We start from the raw sequence: 15,728 nt of genomic DNA on the forward strand, positions 1-15,728 counted from the left end.
CAGATGAGAGGCGGGAAGTGTTGGGTGGGGGTGGAGGGTGCTCTTAGAGACAGTCCAAGCCAAGAGACAGTGCAAGGGGAGGAAGAACACAAAGGAACGCTTGTAGTAGACTGGAAAGAGCCCTGGACTTGGGAGTCAGAAGATTTGGCTTTAAATCTTGGCTGTGCTTTTGATTTGTCGTGTGACCTTGAGTAAGTCATTTTTCTTTTGCCTGGGTCTCAGTTTCATAGAATCATAGACTTTTAGAGCTGAGAAGGATCTTGGAGATTATCTAGTCAAATCCCCCTCATTTTTACAGAAGAGGGAACTGAGGCCCAGAGGCATTGTGACTTGCCCAAGATGACAATTGTGTATATAGGTTTAAGATGTGAAGTTGGACTTTCCAAATGGCAATGCAGTGTTCTTCCCATTAACTGTAAAGTCCCTTGGAGGCAGCTGAGTGGCTCAATGGATAGACTCCTGGGTCTGGAGTTAGAAAGACTCAAGTCCAAATTTGGCCTTGGACACTTACTAGCTGTGTGACCCTAGGAAATCAGCAAACCTCTTTCTGCCTCAGTTTCTTCAGTTGTAAAATGAGAATCATAATAGGACCCACCTCCAAGAGTTGTTGTGAGGACCCAATGAGATAGTATTTGTAAAGTGCTTAGCACATTGTCTGGCACATGGTGGACACTTAATAAATGCTTATTCCCTTTTAATTGTAACATTGCAGTTCTAGAGACTGCGGCCATGGCCCACCTCGCAACCTTGGTCCCTCCAATTCAAGGAGGTCTCTTGGTCTCACTTTGTCCCCTTAAGCCTGTATCTTTCCAGGGTTGAAAGCGATGTGGAAGAGTCAATGCTCTAAGGGCTTCTAGAGGGAACTGTCAGGAACAATGTTTTTGGATGGGCATTAGGCCTGGATCTCAGCCATCTAGGTCTTCCTTGGCCTCAGCTGAAAGAAGTAGGAGGTGAGGGGCTTAGGAATACATAACACAGCCACATGCTGACAGCTCCTTCCATTGTCTCCTCCATCAATCAGGCTTCACAGGTTCCCACTGTGAGGTGGACATCAATGAATGTGACCCTGACCCGTGCCACTATGGAACCTGTAAGGATGGCATCGCTGCTTTCACTTGCCTCTGCCAGCCTGGTTATACTGGGCATCGCTGTGAAACCAACATCAATGAATGTCAGAGCCAGCCTTGCCGAAATGGGGGCACCTGTCAGGACCGCCACAATGCCTACAACTGTCTGTGTCTCAAGGGGACCACAGGTGAGGTCTTTCAGGGAGAGGGTGGTAAGGCAAGAGAACCAGAGGAAGGAGTAAGGCTGAGCATGAAGGGTGTGAGGAGTGTGTGTGTGTGTGTGTGTGTGTGTGTGTGAGCGAGTGAGTGTAGGGTTATGACAGAGGCTGAAGGCTTCAAGGGTTGGGGGAGGCTAGACTTTTAAACGTTTTAAAGCTTAAAGCTGCACTAAGACTTTTGGGACAGGCTATATTTTGATAGATCCCTTGGTGAGGCAGTGGGGGAGTAGAACAGAGTAGGAATCAGGCTGGACACTGACCATTGGTTCTCTCCCCACTCCAGGGCCCAACTGTGAGATCAACCTTGATGACTGTGCCAGCAACCCCTGTGACTCTGGCAAATGCATAGACAAGATTAATGGTTATGAGTGTGCATGTGAGCCGGGCTACACAGGTGAGAATCCAATTGAGGAAAGGAGCATGGGGTTCACACCCTTTTGGGGTTCTCTGACACTAGCAACCCCCTGCATCACTATCATGTGTCCACATTTCCTCCATTTAGGCCATATTGGCCCCGCTTCCCAGCACCTGGTCTTGTTTTAGGTCATTCCTACCCTTATGGGAGACAGTCTAGTTGGTTAACAAGCAAGGTTAATGTGTTCAAAGTATAATAGATTGCATGTGAGTTTTACCATTAGTAAGGAACTTGGAAGGAGGGAGAGATCACTGAAGCCTGAGGTGGTCAGGGGAAGCTTTGTGTGGGACTTGAGCTAGGTCTTGAAGAACAGGTGGGATTTGGACAGGTAGAAATTGGGGGCAAAGCATAAACAAAAGCCTAGGTGTTTGAAAAATACAAGGTGCATTTGCAAGTCTGACATCTATTTTGACCACAATAAAAGGAGATTTTTGTAGAAAGTAGGCTGAGGAGCAGCTAGGTGGCGCAGTGGATAGAGTACTGGCTCTGGAGTCAGGAGTACCTGAGTTCAAATCCGGTCTCAGACACATAACACTTACTAGCTGTGTGACCCTGGGCAAGTCACTTAACCCCAATTGCCTTAATTAAAAAAAAAAAAAAGAAAGAAAGAAAGTAGGCTGAGATGAACTTGAAAAGGTAGGCAGAAGCCAAATATGGAAGGTGAGAAACTGTGGCTTAAGGAGTTTGGACCAACCTGTAAACAATAATAATAAGGAGACCTTGAAGGCTCTTAAACAGGAGAACAACATTAGGAATGCATTCTATATTTTAGGGAGATGAGTCTGGTTGCCTGGGGGCAGAGAGACTTGATTAAGAGAGTATCCTAGGACGTTCTCTCTTGGCCATAGGATACCAACCAGCTCCCTGATCAGCACCATTCTAACTGCTCACCGGCCTCATCCCTTCATATAGCTTGGGTTGGGGTGCAAGGGAGCTGTGAGATGTGTTGTCCACAAGAAAGAGGACAGTGTGGTCAGTGAACCTCATTTAATCTCTATGGGTCTGTTTCTTCCGACAAGATGAAGGGGCTGGCCTAAATGATCTCTGATATCCATTTTGGCTCTAAATCCTGTGATTCTGTGATTCCAGACTTCTGGGTCTCAGGGCTATCAGGTTCCTTGCCTTGTTTGACTGGTTGGTTTGATCACCCTGGGCAGAACTGTACCTTGGATCAGACTACTGCTACTTACCAGTGCCTCCTAGGCCTGACCTGGGGCACTAATAAAGGACCCACATCTTTTATTAGGCCCTCCTTGTTGCCTTGAATAAAAACTCAAGAAATGGTCCCTCCCCTAATCAACCAAAACCAAGAATATGCGTATAAGATGTATAGCTGGAGGGGCAGCTAGGTGGTGCAGTGGATAAAGCACCAACCCAGGATTCAGGAGTACCTGAGTTCAAATCCGGCCTCAGACACTTGAGACTAGCTGTGTGACCCTGGGCAAGTCACTTAACCCCCATTGTCCCGCCCCCCCCCCCAAAAAAAAGATGTATAGCTGGAAAGGACTCCTCTATTCCAAGCTCCTTCTGTCTTAATAATAGTATTTTTTTCCAGTTACATGTAAAAATAGTTTTCAACATTTGATTTATAAGATTTTGAATTCCAAATTTTTCTTCCTCCTTCTCTTCCAAAGATGCATGTAATCATATTAAATATATAAGCTCCTTATTCTATAGGTGAGGAAGCAGAGACCCAGAGGAATGGGATTCCTGTTTGGGAAGAGAGATTATATAGAAGGAATGCTGAGAAAGAGAGAAAGAAATAACAAGATGGGGGGAGAGGCACGTCAGGAAAAGACAGATCATTCAAGCATTATTAACAATCCTTTCCAAAGTTCTTGCACACTTGTTTTTTGTTTTGTTTTGTTTTTGCCAGGCAATGAGGGTTAAGTGACTTGCCCAGGGTCACACAGCTAGTGTCAAGTGTCTGAGGCCAGATTTGAACTCGGGTCCTCCTGAATCCTGGGTCGGTGCTTTATCCATTGTGCCACCTAGCTGCCCTTGCACACTTGTTTTGTACGACAGTTCATGTCACTCTCATGAGATGGGTAGGGCACATATAATTATCTGAGCCATAGAGAGGGAAAGCAGTGGATTAGTCGTAGAATTGGAACTAATACCAGAACCCTAATACTCAAGTCCAGTGCTCTTTGGCTATGCTATATTCTAGAACCAGGAAGGGGTCATGGGTAAACTAAAACAAATCCCTATAGCTCCTATGAATGAGGTCATGATATTTAGAGTTTTAGGAGACCTTGAGAGGTCATTTAGTCCAACCATTTTATTTTATTATTTTATTTTATTTTATTTCATAGACAAAGAAACTGAGGCCCAGGAAAATTAAGGGATCTTCTAAGGTTAAGTAGCTAGTAAGCAGGAGAACCCCAACAAAAGCCCAGGTTTTCTGACACCAGAATTACTTCCCTTTCCACTTAACCACCAAGATGCTCGTCATTCTTTACCAAGCTGATGATGGAGAGAGGCTGGAATCCCTTGAAGAAGGCTTAGGGGGTCACTGTTCCACTGATTCTACCCTGTCTTCTTTCTCCTCCCCAACAGGAAGTATGTGCAACATCAACATTGATGAATGTGCTGGAAACCCATGTCACAATGGAGGCACATGTGAGGATGGCATCAACAGCTTCACCTGCCACTGCCCAGATGGCTACCATGATCCCACATGCCTGTCTGAAGTCAATGAATGTAGCAGTAACCCATGTATACATGGGAAATGTCGGGATGGCCTTAATGGGTATGTCAGATGGTTTGGGCTTTTTTATCCCTACCCTATTTCATTAATGGAATCCCTTGGCTTCATTCACATGGCCCTGATTTTCTACCCTCCCTGGATGGATTTGGTCTTCTTCATGACTTCAGAAATGAACCCAACAGAATCTCCTCTTTTCCACATGTACTTTATATACAGAAAAAATAGAAAAGCCTCTGAGTAGTCTAGCATTGTATCTAACTACACACCCGTGCTCAATTATGACCATGCATTTCAAGGTAGTCAGTGAAAAATGGGAGCATGCTTAGGCAAACAAAATGGCTAAGAGACTTTGTTCTTTCTTTAGGTACAAGTGTGACTGTGACCCAGGCTGGAGTGGCACCAACTGTGATATCAATAACAATGAGTGTGAATCGAACCCATGTGTTAATGGGGGGACCTGCAAGGACATGACTAGTGGATACGTGTGCACTTGCCGTGAGGGCTTCAGTGGTGAGTGGTGCCCTGTTGGCACAGGGAGGTATCATGGTATAGAATTGAGGGCAGTGTGGGAGTTCTTTCAGTTTCCCCTTTACTCCTTTGCTATTTTCTGATAATCTACTGATCCTTGGATGTAACTGTTGGCCTCAGATGCATAGGTCAGGGGAGCCAAAATTTGGGGGCCACCCCAGCTCATGGAACATTCTACTTGGATTCCATTCACAAAAAATGTTCATTAACCATTGCTGGGTGGGAAATATCCATTTAATAAGTCATTATTAGAGCACATCCAGAGCCCTCTGGAAAGTGTTAATGGAAATTTCAGAGATAAATAAAACACAGCCTCAGACCTCCAGAAGCTTGTCTATGTGAGTAGACCAGACTCACATACCTAGAAAGTTACATACCACTATAAGAATGTAAGAGATGGCTAGCCATGAGTACCTAGGAAGCAGAGAAGGATGGTTGTCAGTGTTCTATTGTCCTTGGGAATAATGCTTGGAGCAGTGATTCTTTTTACCTAGACTGCTCTGAACGGTATAAATGTGAAATACATTACTGAGGTTGGAGCTCAGGGCAGGACTTTCTTTTGCTCAGAGTAGGGCCCTGGTCAGCCAAGAGAGACTAGGGAAAACAAATTTGGGAAGGGAAATGAATGAGGGTGTGCAAAAAAAAGAAAAAGAGAAATTCTGAGGAGATAAAGAAGGCTGAATGGGACCTTATGCATAATCTAGTCCAATCAATAATGAGGAGAAACTAAGCCCTCAAAGGACTTGCTTGAGGTCAGTTATTGAGTTCATGGCAGAGCTGAGGCTAGAACTCAGGTATTCTTCCAAATCTAGTACTCTTTATACTGTGTCATAAGAAGGAAAGGACAGGAAAAGGAGGAAGGAGAGGGCCCCTTAATCTCAGGGGCCATGCCCCAAAAGCACCTGGGCCTTTATACTGTAGCCATTTATCCTAAGGAAGATTAAGGCCATCTCTGAGAAACTGGAGTTTGATGGTTTGTTTTCCTGTCCTAGGTCCCAACTGTCAAACCAACATCAATGAATGCGCTTCCAACCCATGTCTGAACCAGGGCACCTGTATTGATGATGTGGCTGGCTACAAGTGTAACTGCCTCCTACCCTATACTGGTGAGAAAACATGGAATTGGGGGTAGGGAGGAGGGGACATTGGTAACTGTGGTCCCTTACTTACCAACACAGGTATATGTAGTAGCTACTTCTCCTTTTTATCCAGAGCCTAAAGAAGCTCTTTTTTTTTTTTTTTTTTTTTTTACTGGGCAATGAGGGTTAAGTGACTTGCCCAGGGTCACACAGCTAGTAAGTATCAAGTGTCTGAGGCCGGTTTTGAACTCAGGTTCTCCTGAATCCAGGGCCGGTGCTTTATCCACTACGCCACCTAGCTGCCCCTTAAAGAAGCTCTTTCAAAACTCCTGATCCACCCTCAGGACCACTTTTTGAGTGATTTTTTTTTTTTTTAAGGGAAATAAGTTTGTGGGCAAAACTCTGGGCTAGAGAATAAGGAGGATTAACACACACAATACACACACACACAGCCCCCCAAAAAACAAGGTGGCCCATAGGGAATTTTGAATCATAATCATACTGGGGAAACTAACAAATTATAGAAAGTGCCTGTACAGTGGATTTTAATTTTGGCCAAAGATTTTGTGTATCTTTTTTTACTAAGACAGCCAGACTAGTGCTCACTGCCTTGTCCTATTCACCTGCTTCCTAATGTCTGCTCTGCATCATTTTTCTCTGTCCCTGAAAGAGCCTTCAACATTTCTTTTTTTTTTTTGTATAAGAGTAATCAAGGTGAATAGTAAAGTGATTGGAGATTCCAGTGGTTGGGGGAGGCTGGACAGGATGTGGATATATTTTTATGGGGGCTGAAAACAACTATCAGAAAACACAGTCAAGTAGGGTTTGTGTGAAGGTGAAAAACTGGGAAAGGCTTCCTTCAGAATCATGAGTGTTTGTTCACTGACCACAGGTCCAGTGGTGAAGGCCCATGCAAAGACTTGATTGAAAAAGTCTTTAAACCAGGCTCTCTGAGTTTTTGTTGTGAGCATGGGAATGCATGGATTTCTGCAGTTTGGAGGGAAGGCGACAAATGCAACTTCCAGAACCATGGTCCTAAATCTGTTATTTTAGCCGTGATGGATGCTGCTAAAGGAACCTGACTCAGAAGGGGAGGAAGCTTCCGGATGAGCTGTACTTTGATTTCCCGTGACATAGGGCCATAAGAGAAATATTTGCTTTGACCAAAGATAGGGGCCTGCATTCTCAATTGCTCTCCCAGAGTCAACCGGGTGTTATTTAAGAAAACAGTACAGAGCCCTTGTCTGTTTGGGGGGTCCTGTCCCTTTCCGGGCCTGTAGATGAACAGCATTCTCTCTACTGTTGATGCTCCTTTTTGGAAAAACCTACATCAGAACCCCCTGAAAAACAGGGCCTGGGGGCAATAGTATGAGGGAGAGCAGAGGGAATTAGTGCTGATCTAGTTCCTGTTGGCCAGCTTCCTGCTTCCTCTTGCACAAAATGGCAACATGTGCACAATTGTAGGAAACTCTGGCGAATTTCCTGTCTGCGCAGATCACCATGGAAACAGATAGGAAAAATCAGCTCTGGAAAAATCACAAAGGTCTACTTGGAAGATAACAGTTGACAAGGAAGATAAGATTTCCTAGTCTTTTTATTCCCCCCATATGCCCTGTAAACAGGAAAACTATAAATCAGATTTTATTTTCTTTTTACTAAAAAGCCACATATATGTATCTGTATGTCTATGTAAAGATTTTTTCCATGGGTATGTTGAGGAAGAAAAAAAAATTATTCAAGTAGAACCTAGGGTCCCGGTGCCAAGGCTCTGGTTTACTCTTAGATGACAAATAGGAATGACTTTAGGAACCAGGGGGATGCTTCTAAATGACTGGCTATCTTGGAAGACTGCCAGGTACAACTGGCTAAGTCCTATGTCCTTGCTGGGTGGGAATTCCAAGTGGAATTCTGTCATAGGAGTGACAGTGAGCAACCAGACCAGATGTGATATCAGAGCCAAATAGGATGATGCTGTGAAGTACCTCAGTTCATCACCACATTCCTTCTTCCCATTCTAGGTCTCATTCAGATTGTTAAGTACTTGTGCTAAATCCTTAATAAAGTGTTTTTGTTTTTGTTTTTTTTTAGTGAGGCAATTGGGGTTAAGTGACTTGCCCAGGGTCACACAGCTAGTAAGTGTTAAGTGTCTGAGGCCGGACTTGAACTCAGGTACTCCTGACTCCAGGGCCGGTGCTCTATCCACTGCGCCACCTAGCTGCCCCAATAAAGTGTTAACTAATAATAGCTTAACGGGAATGCATCTCTCTGAAGAGTATTTTTATATTAATTAGGGAACTTTTAAAGACCCTTGGAAGTCTTTGAGAGAAATTAAGCCATACTATTAAAATAACAGACAATTGGATTGATAATTGGGAGAGGGGAGAGAGGTGGAGCCTGGAGCCTAGTAGTATCACAGCTGCACTGGACTCTGGATGTCTTATTCAAGTAAAGCCATCTCAGTTTCTTACCTTGTGATTTCTCTCCCAATGATCAGGTGCCAGCTGTGAGGAAGTGCTGGCTCCATGTGCCAAAGACCCATGTAAAAATGGTGGAGAATGTAAGGAGTCAGAGGATTATGAGAGCTTCTCGTGTATGTGCCCCACAGGCTGGCAAGGTGAGGCTTTAAAAAAATAGCATCCCATGATGCTTCCTGGGGCTCCTCCATTTGGATTTGTGGGGACCAATTTTTAATTGGAGTGTTAGCTCAGTGACCTTTACAGATTCATCTATTAGGTTGTATTCAGGAAGACCACAGGGCAAAGACTCTTGAAGTAACACAGTTCACAATAGGAGAATCATAAGGCCAAATTGGGTCCAGGGTTGGGATCGTTGAGGACCAGTCAGACCAGAATTTAGTAGTCTATGAGGGTCTTAATGTACAGTTTCCCCAGAGCACTGTTCTCTGACCAAGGGTCTCCTATAACTGGAACAAGCATCTACAGCCATCCCAGGAGGCAAACGATTCTTGGCCTTGCCTTTGGCTCATTGAAGGATGTGCTTCCTTCCTTGGAACTTTTAGAATCAGGATAGAAGCCCCAATTCCTTCTAAACTCTCAGAGAATTCCCAGGACAAGGGGGCCGTGTATGTGAACCTCCTGAGCTTGATAGGGATGGTTTTTCATGTTTTGAGGTGGCTAGCTCCTCTGCAGGTGGAGAGATAGGTGGTCCTTAATATGACATAGGCAGTCTAGTGGGGGAAAGGCTGGATTTGAATTCAGATCAGAGTTTGAATCCCAGCCTTGCTATTCTCTAATAGTCTATGAGACCCCAAGCAAATCACTTATCATCTCTGGGCCCATTTCCCACTCTGTAACATTAGTGGGTTGGGTCAGATGACCTCTAAAGTCTCCTGGCTTCACAGCTATGTCCCTGTGATCCTTCATCCACCAGGACAGACCTGTGAGATTGACATCAATGAATGTGTGAAGAGCCCATGTAGGAATGGCGCTACCTGTCAGAATACCAATGGAAGTTACCGCTGCAGCTGCAGAGCTGGCTACACTGGACGCAACTGTGAGACCGATGTGGATGACTGCCAGCCGAGTAAGAGGGGGCTGGGGTCAGGTGTGGGAAAGAGGAACATTAGGGAACAGGGAGGGATTGGTGACCATCTGGATCATTACCATGACCCTTTACCCTATGGGACTCTCCTGGTGTTGAGAAGTAGTTGAGACCCTCCCATGGAGGTGTGGTGGAATTAGGAGTACTTGGGTTCTCTCTAATACCAGCTCTCTGCAATTTATAAGTTTTAATGAGGCCTTTTGGTTTTTTTACACAATAGTTCCCCTTAACCATCTTTTCCCCTTCTCATTTGCATTTAAAACATTTAACCAAAACCATCAGACATATTGGTAATCATGCTAGAGATTATATACCACGGGGCAGCTAGGTGGTGCAGTGGATAGATCATTGGCCCTGGAGTCAGGAGGACCTGACTTCAAATCTGGCCTCAGACACTTGACACTTACTAGCTGTGTGACCTGGGCAAGTCACTTAACCCCAATTGCCTCAAAAAAAATAAAAAAAAAAAAGAAATGTGTTTCATTATTAGTTTTCTGAGACAGACCATTCATTAAAATTAATTTAGAGTTCAACCACCTTTTTGCAGTTTTAGTGCTCATTTCACTTAGTTCTTCCTGTGTATTTTAAATTACCTTATATTTGTTATGGCGCAATAGACCAGAATATATTTTGTCCAAACCATAATTTGTCCAGTCATTCCCAATTGACAGGCACCTACTTTTTATCTTTTTTTTTTTGCTACCACCAAAAAATGTTTCTCTGAATGTTTTGGCTTAATAAGACCTTTTTGCCTTCGACCTCCTTGGTGTATATGTGCCCAGTGGTGGGATCTCTGGGTCAAAGGGTATGAATAATTTAGTGACTTTTCCTACATAGTTCCAAATTGTTTTCCAGAATAAGTGGATCAATTTACAGGACTACCAATTACTTGTTAGTGGACCCCTGTCTTCCTTTAGCCTTGCCAGCCTTTGACTATTTTGGTCTTATGTTTTCTTAGCCCCTTTGTGGGGTGTGAGTGGAAAGTTTAGAATTGTTTTAATTGGTGATTTGAAGCAATCTTTCATATGGTTGTTGATTTGCATTTGACTGCAATTGACTGTTGGTGTGTAACCCCTTAGATCCTTGTCACAATGGTGGTGCCTGCTCAGATGGTATCAATGCTGCCTTCTGTGACTGTCTGCCTGGCTTCCGAGGTCACCAGTGTGAAGAGGACATCAATGAGTGTGCCAGCAACCCATGTAAGAATGGGGCCAATTGTACTGACTGTGTGAACAGTTATACCTGTACCTGTCCATCTGGCTTCAGTGGAATCCACTGTGAGAACAACACTCCAGACTGCACAGAGAGGTGAGAATTGGTGCAAAGGAGGCAGAGATTTCCAAAATGCCCATCTGGTCAGCCTAATGTAGGGAAAAAACTTTGTAAATGTTACAAAACTTTGTAAATGTGGGATGTTTTGGTTATGAAAGCAACACTGGATGGAGAATTGAGAGATTTTCTGGTCTTCTTTTGGTTCTGTTTCTTTCACTAATTTACGTGCTTTGAGACTTTGGGCAAATGACTTCAGTCCCCTGGTATCTTTCTTCATCACTAAAATGGAGAAAACAATAAATATTCTGCCTGTGTCACAGGGGTGTGGTGAGCAAGTAATGAATATGAAAGTGCCTTCTACCAAATGTGAAGTTGAGTTAGATAATGCTGCCTGCCTCATGTCAAAAAGATGATAGACTAATAGGCAGAATAAGAAACCTTTTTGGATGTGACTAATGTGGGATTTTTTTTTTTGCTTGACTATATTTATATGATACAAGGGTTCTGTATCCCTTCTTCCCCCTTCCCCCCGTGGGAGGGTTGGAGGGAAGGAATGCCTGACAATTAAAAAATAATAGTAACAGGGGCAGCTGGGTGGAGCAATGGATGAAGCACTGGCCTTGGATTCAGGAGGACCTGAGTTCAAATCTAGCCTCAGACACTTGACTAGCTGTGTGACCCTGGGCAAGTCACTTAACCCTCATTGCACTGCAAAAAAACAAAAACAAAACAAAAATAATAGTAACAAAGAATTGAATTTACCCTGGCATCTTAAAGTAATAAGAGAAGGAAAATATACTTGCTGCAAGAACTCTATTTTTGGACAGTATCTAGTGCTTGGAGAGCAGGTTTGACTATACACTGAGATGTTTTTGCAGATGGCCTTGAGGTTTGCTGCTTTGGAGCCAAGTGTGGTCAGTGTCCATTGTTGTGATTATAACCAGTAGTTGTACTTCTTCCTTTCAGCTCCTGCTTCAATGGGGGCACCTGTGTGGATGGCATCAACACCTTCACCTGCCTCTGCCCACCAGGCTTCACAGGCAGCTACTGTCAACATGACATAAACGAGTGTGACTCACGCCCTTGCCTACATGGGGGTACCTGCCAGGACAGCTATGGCACCTACAAGTGTACCTGTCCTCAAGGGTACACAGGCCTCAATTGCCAGGTGACTGGTGCTTTCCATGCTTATATATCCCATTGGTCAAACTCTAAGAAAAACCTAATGTATGAAAACCTGGATTTAGACTGAAGATGAATCCATCACCAAGTCTTTGCCACAGTAGTAGTAAAGAGGCATGGTGAATAGCAGTGAAGTAGAGTAGAAAGAACTTTGCACTTAAGTTCAGAGACCCAAGTTTTTGCCCTGGAATAGCTGTGTTAACTGGGGTAAGAACCCATTCTCTGGACTTTCATTTCCTTATCTGTCAAATGAAGAGGTTGGACTAGATGATCTTGGAGAGGTCTCTAGCTCTTAGGATTCTTAGAATCTCAAAAACTAAACACAGAAATCCCCTGCCCTCAAGAAGCTTAAATTGTCCCTTGAGAGGAAAGGATGACATAAGAAGGGTGGAGCAGTTATCAAGAAAGATGATTTGAATTAGATTTCAAAGGATGGGTGGGTAAGATTTGGTTAGGCAGAAGGAAGAAGAGGAGGAGAAGTATTCCTGGTAAGGAGAGAATCATGATTATAGATAGGAAAGTGGAAAATGGGCATGGTATACTTCTGGGACAGTGAAGAGATCATATAAGGAATGATAGTTGATTTGGCAAAAGGATTTTTTCCTCTTACAAGATGAGCCAGTGCAGATCTCCTTTTAGGTGTAGAGATGAAATTCAATTTCAATTAAAACAACTTGTGTACCTTTTAGAAAGAGAATCAGTGTATGTAAAACAAGGCCTGTCTATCAGTTGTCAAAGAAATTAATAGACCAGATTCCCCTTGTTCTATTGGGCCTAACAGAAGGATTTGATTTGTCATTTCCCTTCCCTAGAACCTGGTGCGCTGGTGTGATTCCTCACCCTGTAAGAATGGTGGGACGTGCTGGCAGACCAACAATCTGTACCGTTGTGAATGCAATAGCGGCTGGACTGGCCTCTACTGTGATGTGCCCAGTGTATCCTGCGAGGTGGCTGCCAAGCAACAAAGTGAGCTGCTCTTCCCCTCTTCCCAAGCTGCTCTTCACTCATTGGGTGAACAGGGAAGGGATGGAAGGATCATGAGGTGTTTCAATGCAGGCCCATCCTGGTTGCCAGGGTGCCGTCTCCCTAGGTTTTTTGGGACACAAATGATCTAGCCAATTGCCTATGGAGACTCTAGAAACCAGCCTGCCCAAACTGCTGGACCCATACAGTACAGCTTATGTCATTACTGCTTCCTAATTAGCACACGGTGCTAAGGGGGCTAATGGCACGGGTCTGATCTGTATTCAGGGTAGTTAAAAGGGAAAAATGTTGTTTTGCACCAAAAAACAATTCCTATCATTGTAGAAATCAAAGGGGGCTTCATGGGACTGAGTATTTTATATTTTTATATTATATATTTATTTTATATTTTTTAGTTCTTTCCTTGTGGCTAAAAAAAGAAAGAAAAGAAAGAAAACCCATCTCCTATTAGCCAATCCATTGATTATCACCACATACTGAGCCCTCTTTCCTGTTCTCTGTAGATATTGATGTGGCCCACCTATGCCGGAACTCTGGGCTCTGCATGGACACTGGGAATACCCACTACTGCCGCTGCCAGGCAGGCTACACCGGCAGCTACTGCGAGGAGCAGGTAGATGAGTGCTCTCCCAATCCCTGCCAGAATGGAGCTACCTGTACAGACTATCTGGGAGGCTATTCATGTGAGGTGAGTAGGAACACAAGAGACTGGCACTTCCCAGAGAGACACAACAAACACTCCCATGGATATTTGGCAATGCCATTATAGACTGGATCATCCTGTCAAGTGAGTGCCATCTTGACTGGCATCACTGTGCTAGTTGTTGAAAACTTTCTCATTAAGTCTAATGAGGGCTTACTGCGTCTACAGCCCTATGCTGGTCATATGTATGGTGTCTCAGGCTTTGAGGATCTCAAAGCATCATCAGGAAGATTCATACCATGCAATTCTTTACCACCTTTTTCTACTACCATTACTGCTATACAGGACTAAGGGGAGTTTTGCATTTTTATCTGTTTTGTGGGGGTCATGCTGGCTAAAGAATTTATCACTTAGCATCCAGTTTCAAGATCTTCATTCTTAGACTGGACCTCAGATAGCATGCTTGGGTGTGTGTATTTGAAACCATTTCGGCTCAGCAATCAGACCCTACCAGAGCCTGTTCTCTGCTGAAACAGCCTTTGAGACCCCACCCAGGACCTCCATGTCACAGTGAGACATTAGAGGATGTAAGTATAGAAATAGAAAGCTCTTGCACACAGAACAGAGAAAGACCAGTACCAGAGAGGGTAGAATTACACCTGGACTGTGTGACTCAAGTACTAATTTGGAGAAGGCAAGACAATTGATAACCAGAGAAGGTCTTGAATTGGGCCCTTATAAGGTAACCTGATAAAAAAGTGGGATACAGGCTGCTTTGAGGACAATTTTGTGGGTTTTTTTTTTTCAGGATTTAGAAGCCAAATTGGTAATTTTCCTGAGGGAAATGCATATTTTGTAAAGTAGGTCTGGGGGGAGGTAGAGAAAGGTGGGTGGGTGAGGTACAGGGGAGATAGTGGTAGAATCTGTCCTTGAGCCCATACTGTGGGCAGGAGAAAACACTGACACCCATGGAGCAATAATAGAAAACACATGGCAGTGTTATTTTACTTTGAATTCCTCACTGCTGGTTGTGAGTGTGAGGGAAAGCTTCTGGCTAGAAGTAGGGCTAGCGTTGTTACCCTTTTTTTTTTTTTTTTTTGGTTTTGGTTTTGCATAGGGTAATGAGGATTAAGTGACTTACCCAGGGTCACACAGCTAGTATGTGTCAAGTGTCTGATGCAGATTTGAATTCAGGTCCTCCTGAATCCAGGGCCAGTGCTTTATCTACTCCACCACCTAGCTGCCTCCATGTTGTTACCCTCTTAAGAGTCACAGGAACAGCTAGGTGATGCAGTGGATAAAACACTGGCCCTAGTTTAGGAAGATCTGAGTCCAGATCTGGCCTCAGATACTTGACACTTACTAGCTGTGTGACCCCGGGCAAGTCACTTAACCCTCACTGCCCTGCAAAAAAAAAAAAAAAAAAGAGGAGTCACCCCCTGACCCTCTCAGCTGTTTCTGACTTCACCTTTGAGTATTGCAGGGTCTGGGGAAATGGGGGCCCAGGACTGCTGCATTCTGTGTCTAGCTCAGCCCATAATGGTTAAGGCAGTTGGGTCTGTTTAGGGCCAGGAAGTGATGTTTGCCCTTTTCTCCTCTTCCTTTTCAGTGTGTCGCTGGCTACCATGGGGTGAATTGCTCCGAGGAGATCAACGAGTGTTTGTCCCACCCTTGCCAGAATGGTGGCACCTGCATTGATCTGATCAATACATACAAGTGCTCATGTCCCAGGGGGACTCAGGGTAAGGGAGTGATTTTTACCAGGTGAAAGACCTTGGGTTTGCTCAGGGGAAATGTAAATAGAAAACTCGAATAGAGTCCTAAAGGGCAAAGATGAAAGCCACATATTCCCAGTGAGAAATCGAGGGGGTAAGGAAACACTTCCACCCATGGAGGGAGTTAGAGAATAAAGAAAGTCTTGGTGGAGAAGGCTATCACTTCAGAACTAGCAGCCTTTTTCAAACTCTTGCCAATTTCCCACACATCTGTGTCTCCCACCATCATCTCCTGAGCTCAGTAGTAAGTCTTCACATAAATGAACCATAGATCCTTTAGGGATTTTTATTGTC

General features: G+C 44.1%; 1 protein-coding gene across 1 annotated transcript in view; it reads left to right on the forward strand.

Moving 5' to 3' along the window:
* Positions 1-15,728, forward strand: part of NOTCH1 (notch receptor 1) — an 80,478-nt gene that overhangs the window by 48,789 nt on the left and 15,961 nt on the right. The window contains exons 11-22 of the mRNA XM_043985768.1: positions 1,022-1,255; positions 1,569-1,679; positions 4,260-4,452; positions 4,775-4,920; positions 5,931-6,044; positions 8,512-8,631; positions 9,408-9,560; positions 10,658-10,886; positions 11,817-12,018; positions 12,845-12,998; positions 13,520-13,704; positions 15,269-15,401. Of these exons, the coding sequence (XP_043841703.1) occupies positions 1,022-1,255; positions 1,569-1,679; positions 4,260-4,452; positions 4,775-4,920; positions 5,931-6,044; positions 8,512-8,631; positions 9,408-9,560; positions 10,658-10,886; positions 11,817-12,018; positions 12,845-12,998; positions 13,520-13,704; positions 15,269-15,401 (1,974 nt within the window). The remainder of the gene's footprint in view (positions 1-1,021; positions 1,256-1,568; positions 1,680-4,259; positions 4,453-4,774; positions 4,921-5,930; positions 6,045-8,511; positions 8,632-9,407; positions 9,561-10,657; positions 10,887-11,816; positions 12,019-12,844; positions 12,999-13,519; positions 13,705-15,268; positions 15,402-15,728) is intronic.

Source organism: Dromiciops gliroides, chromosome 2, assembly GCF_019393635.1.
Source record: "Dromiciops gliroides isolate mDroGli1 chromosome 2, mDroGli1.pri, whole genome shotgun sequence".
NCBI classification, from domain to species: Eukaryota; Metazoa; Chordata; class Mammalia; order Microbiotheria; family Microbiotheriidae; genus Dromiciops; species Dromiciops gliroides.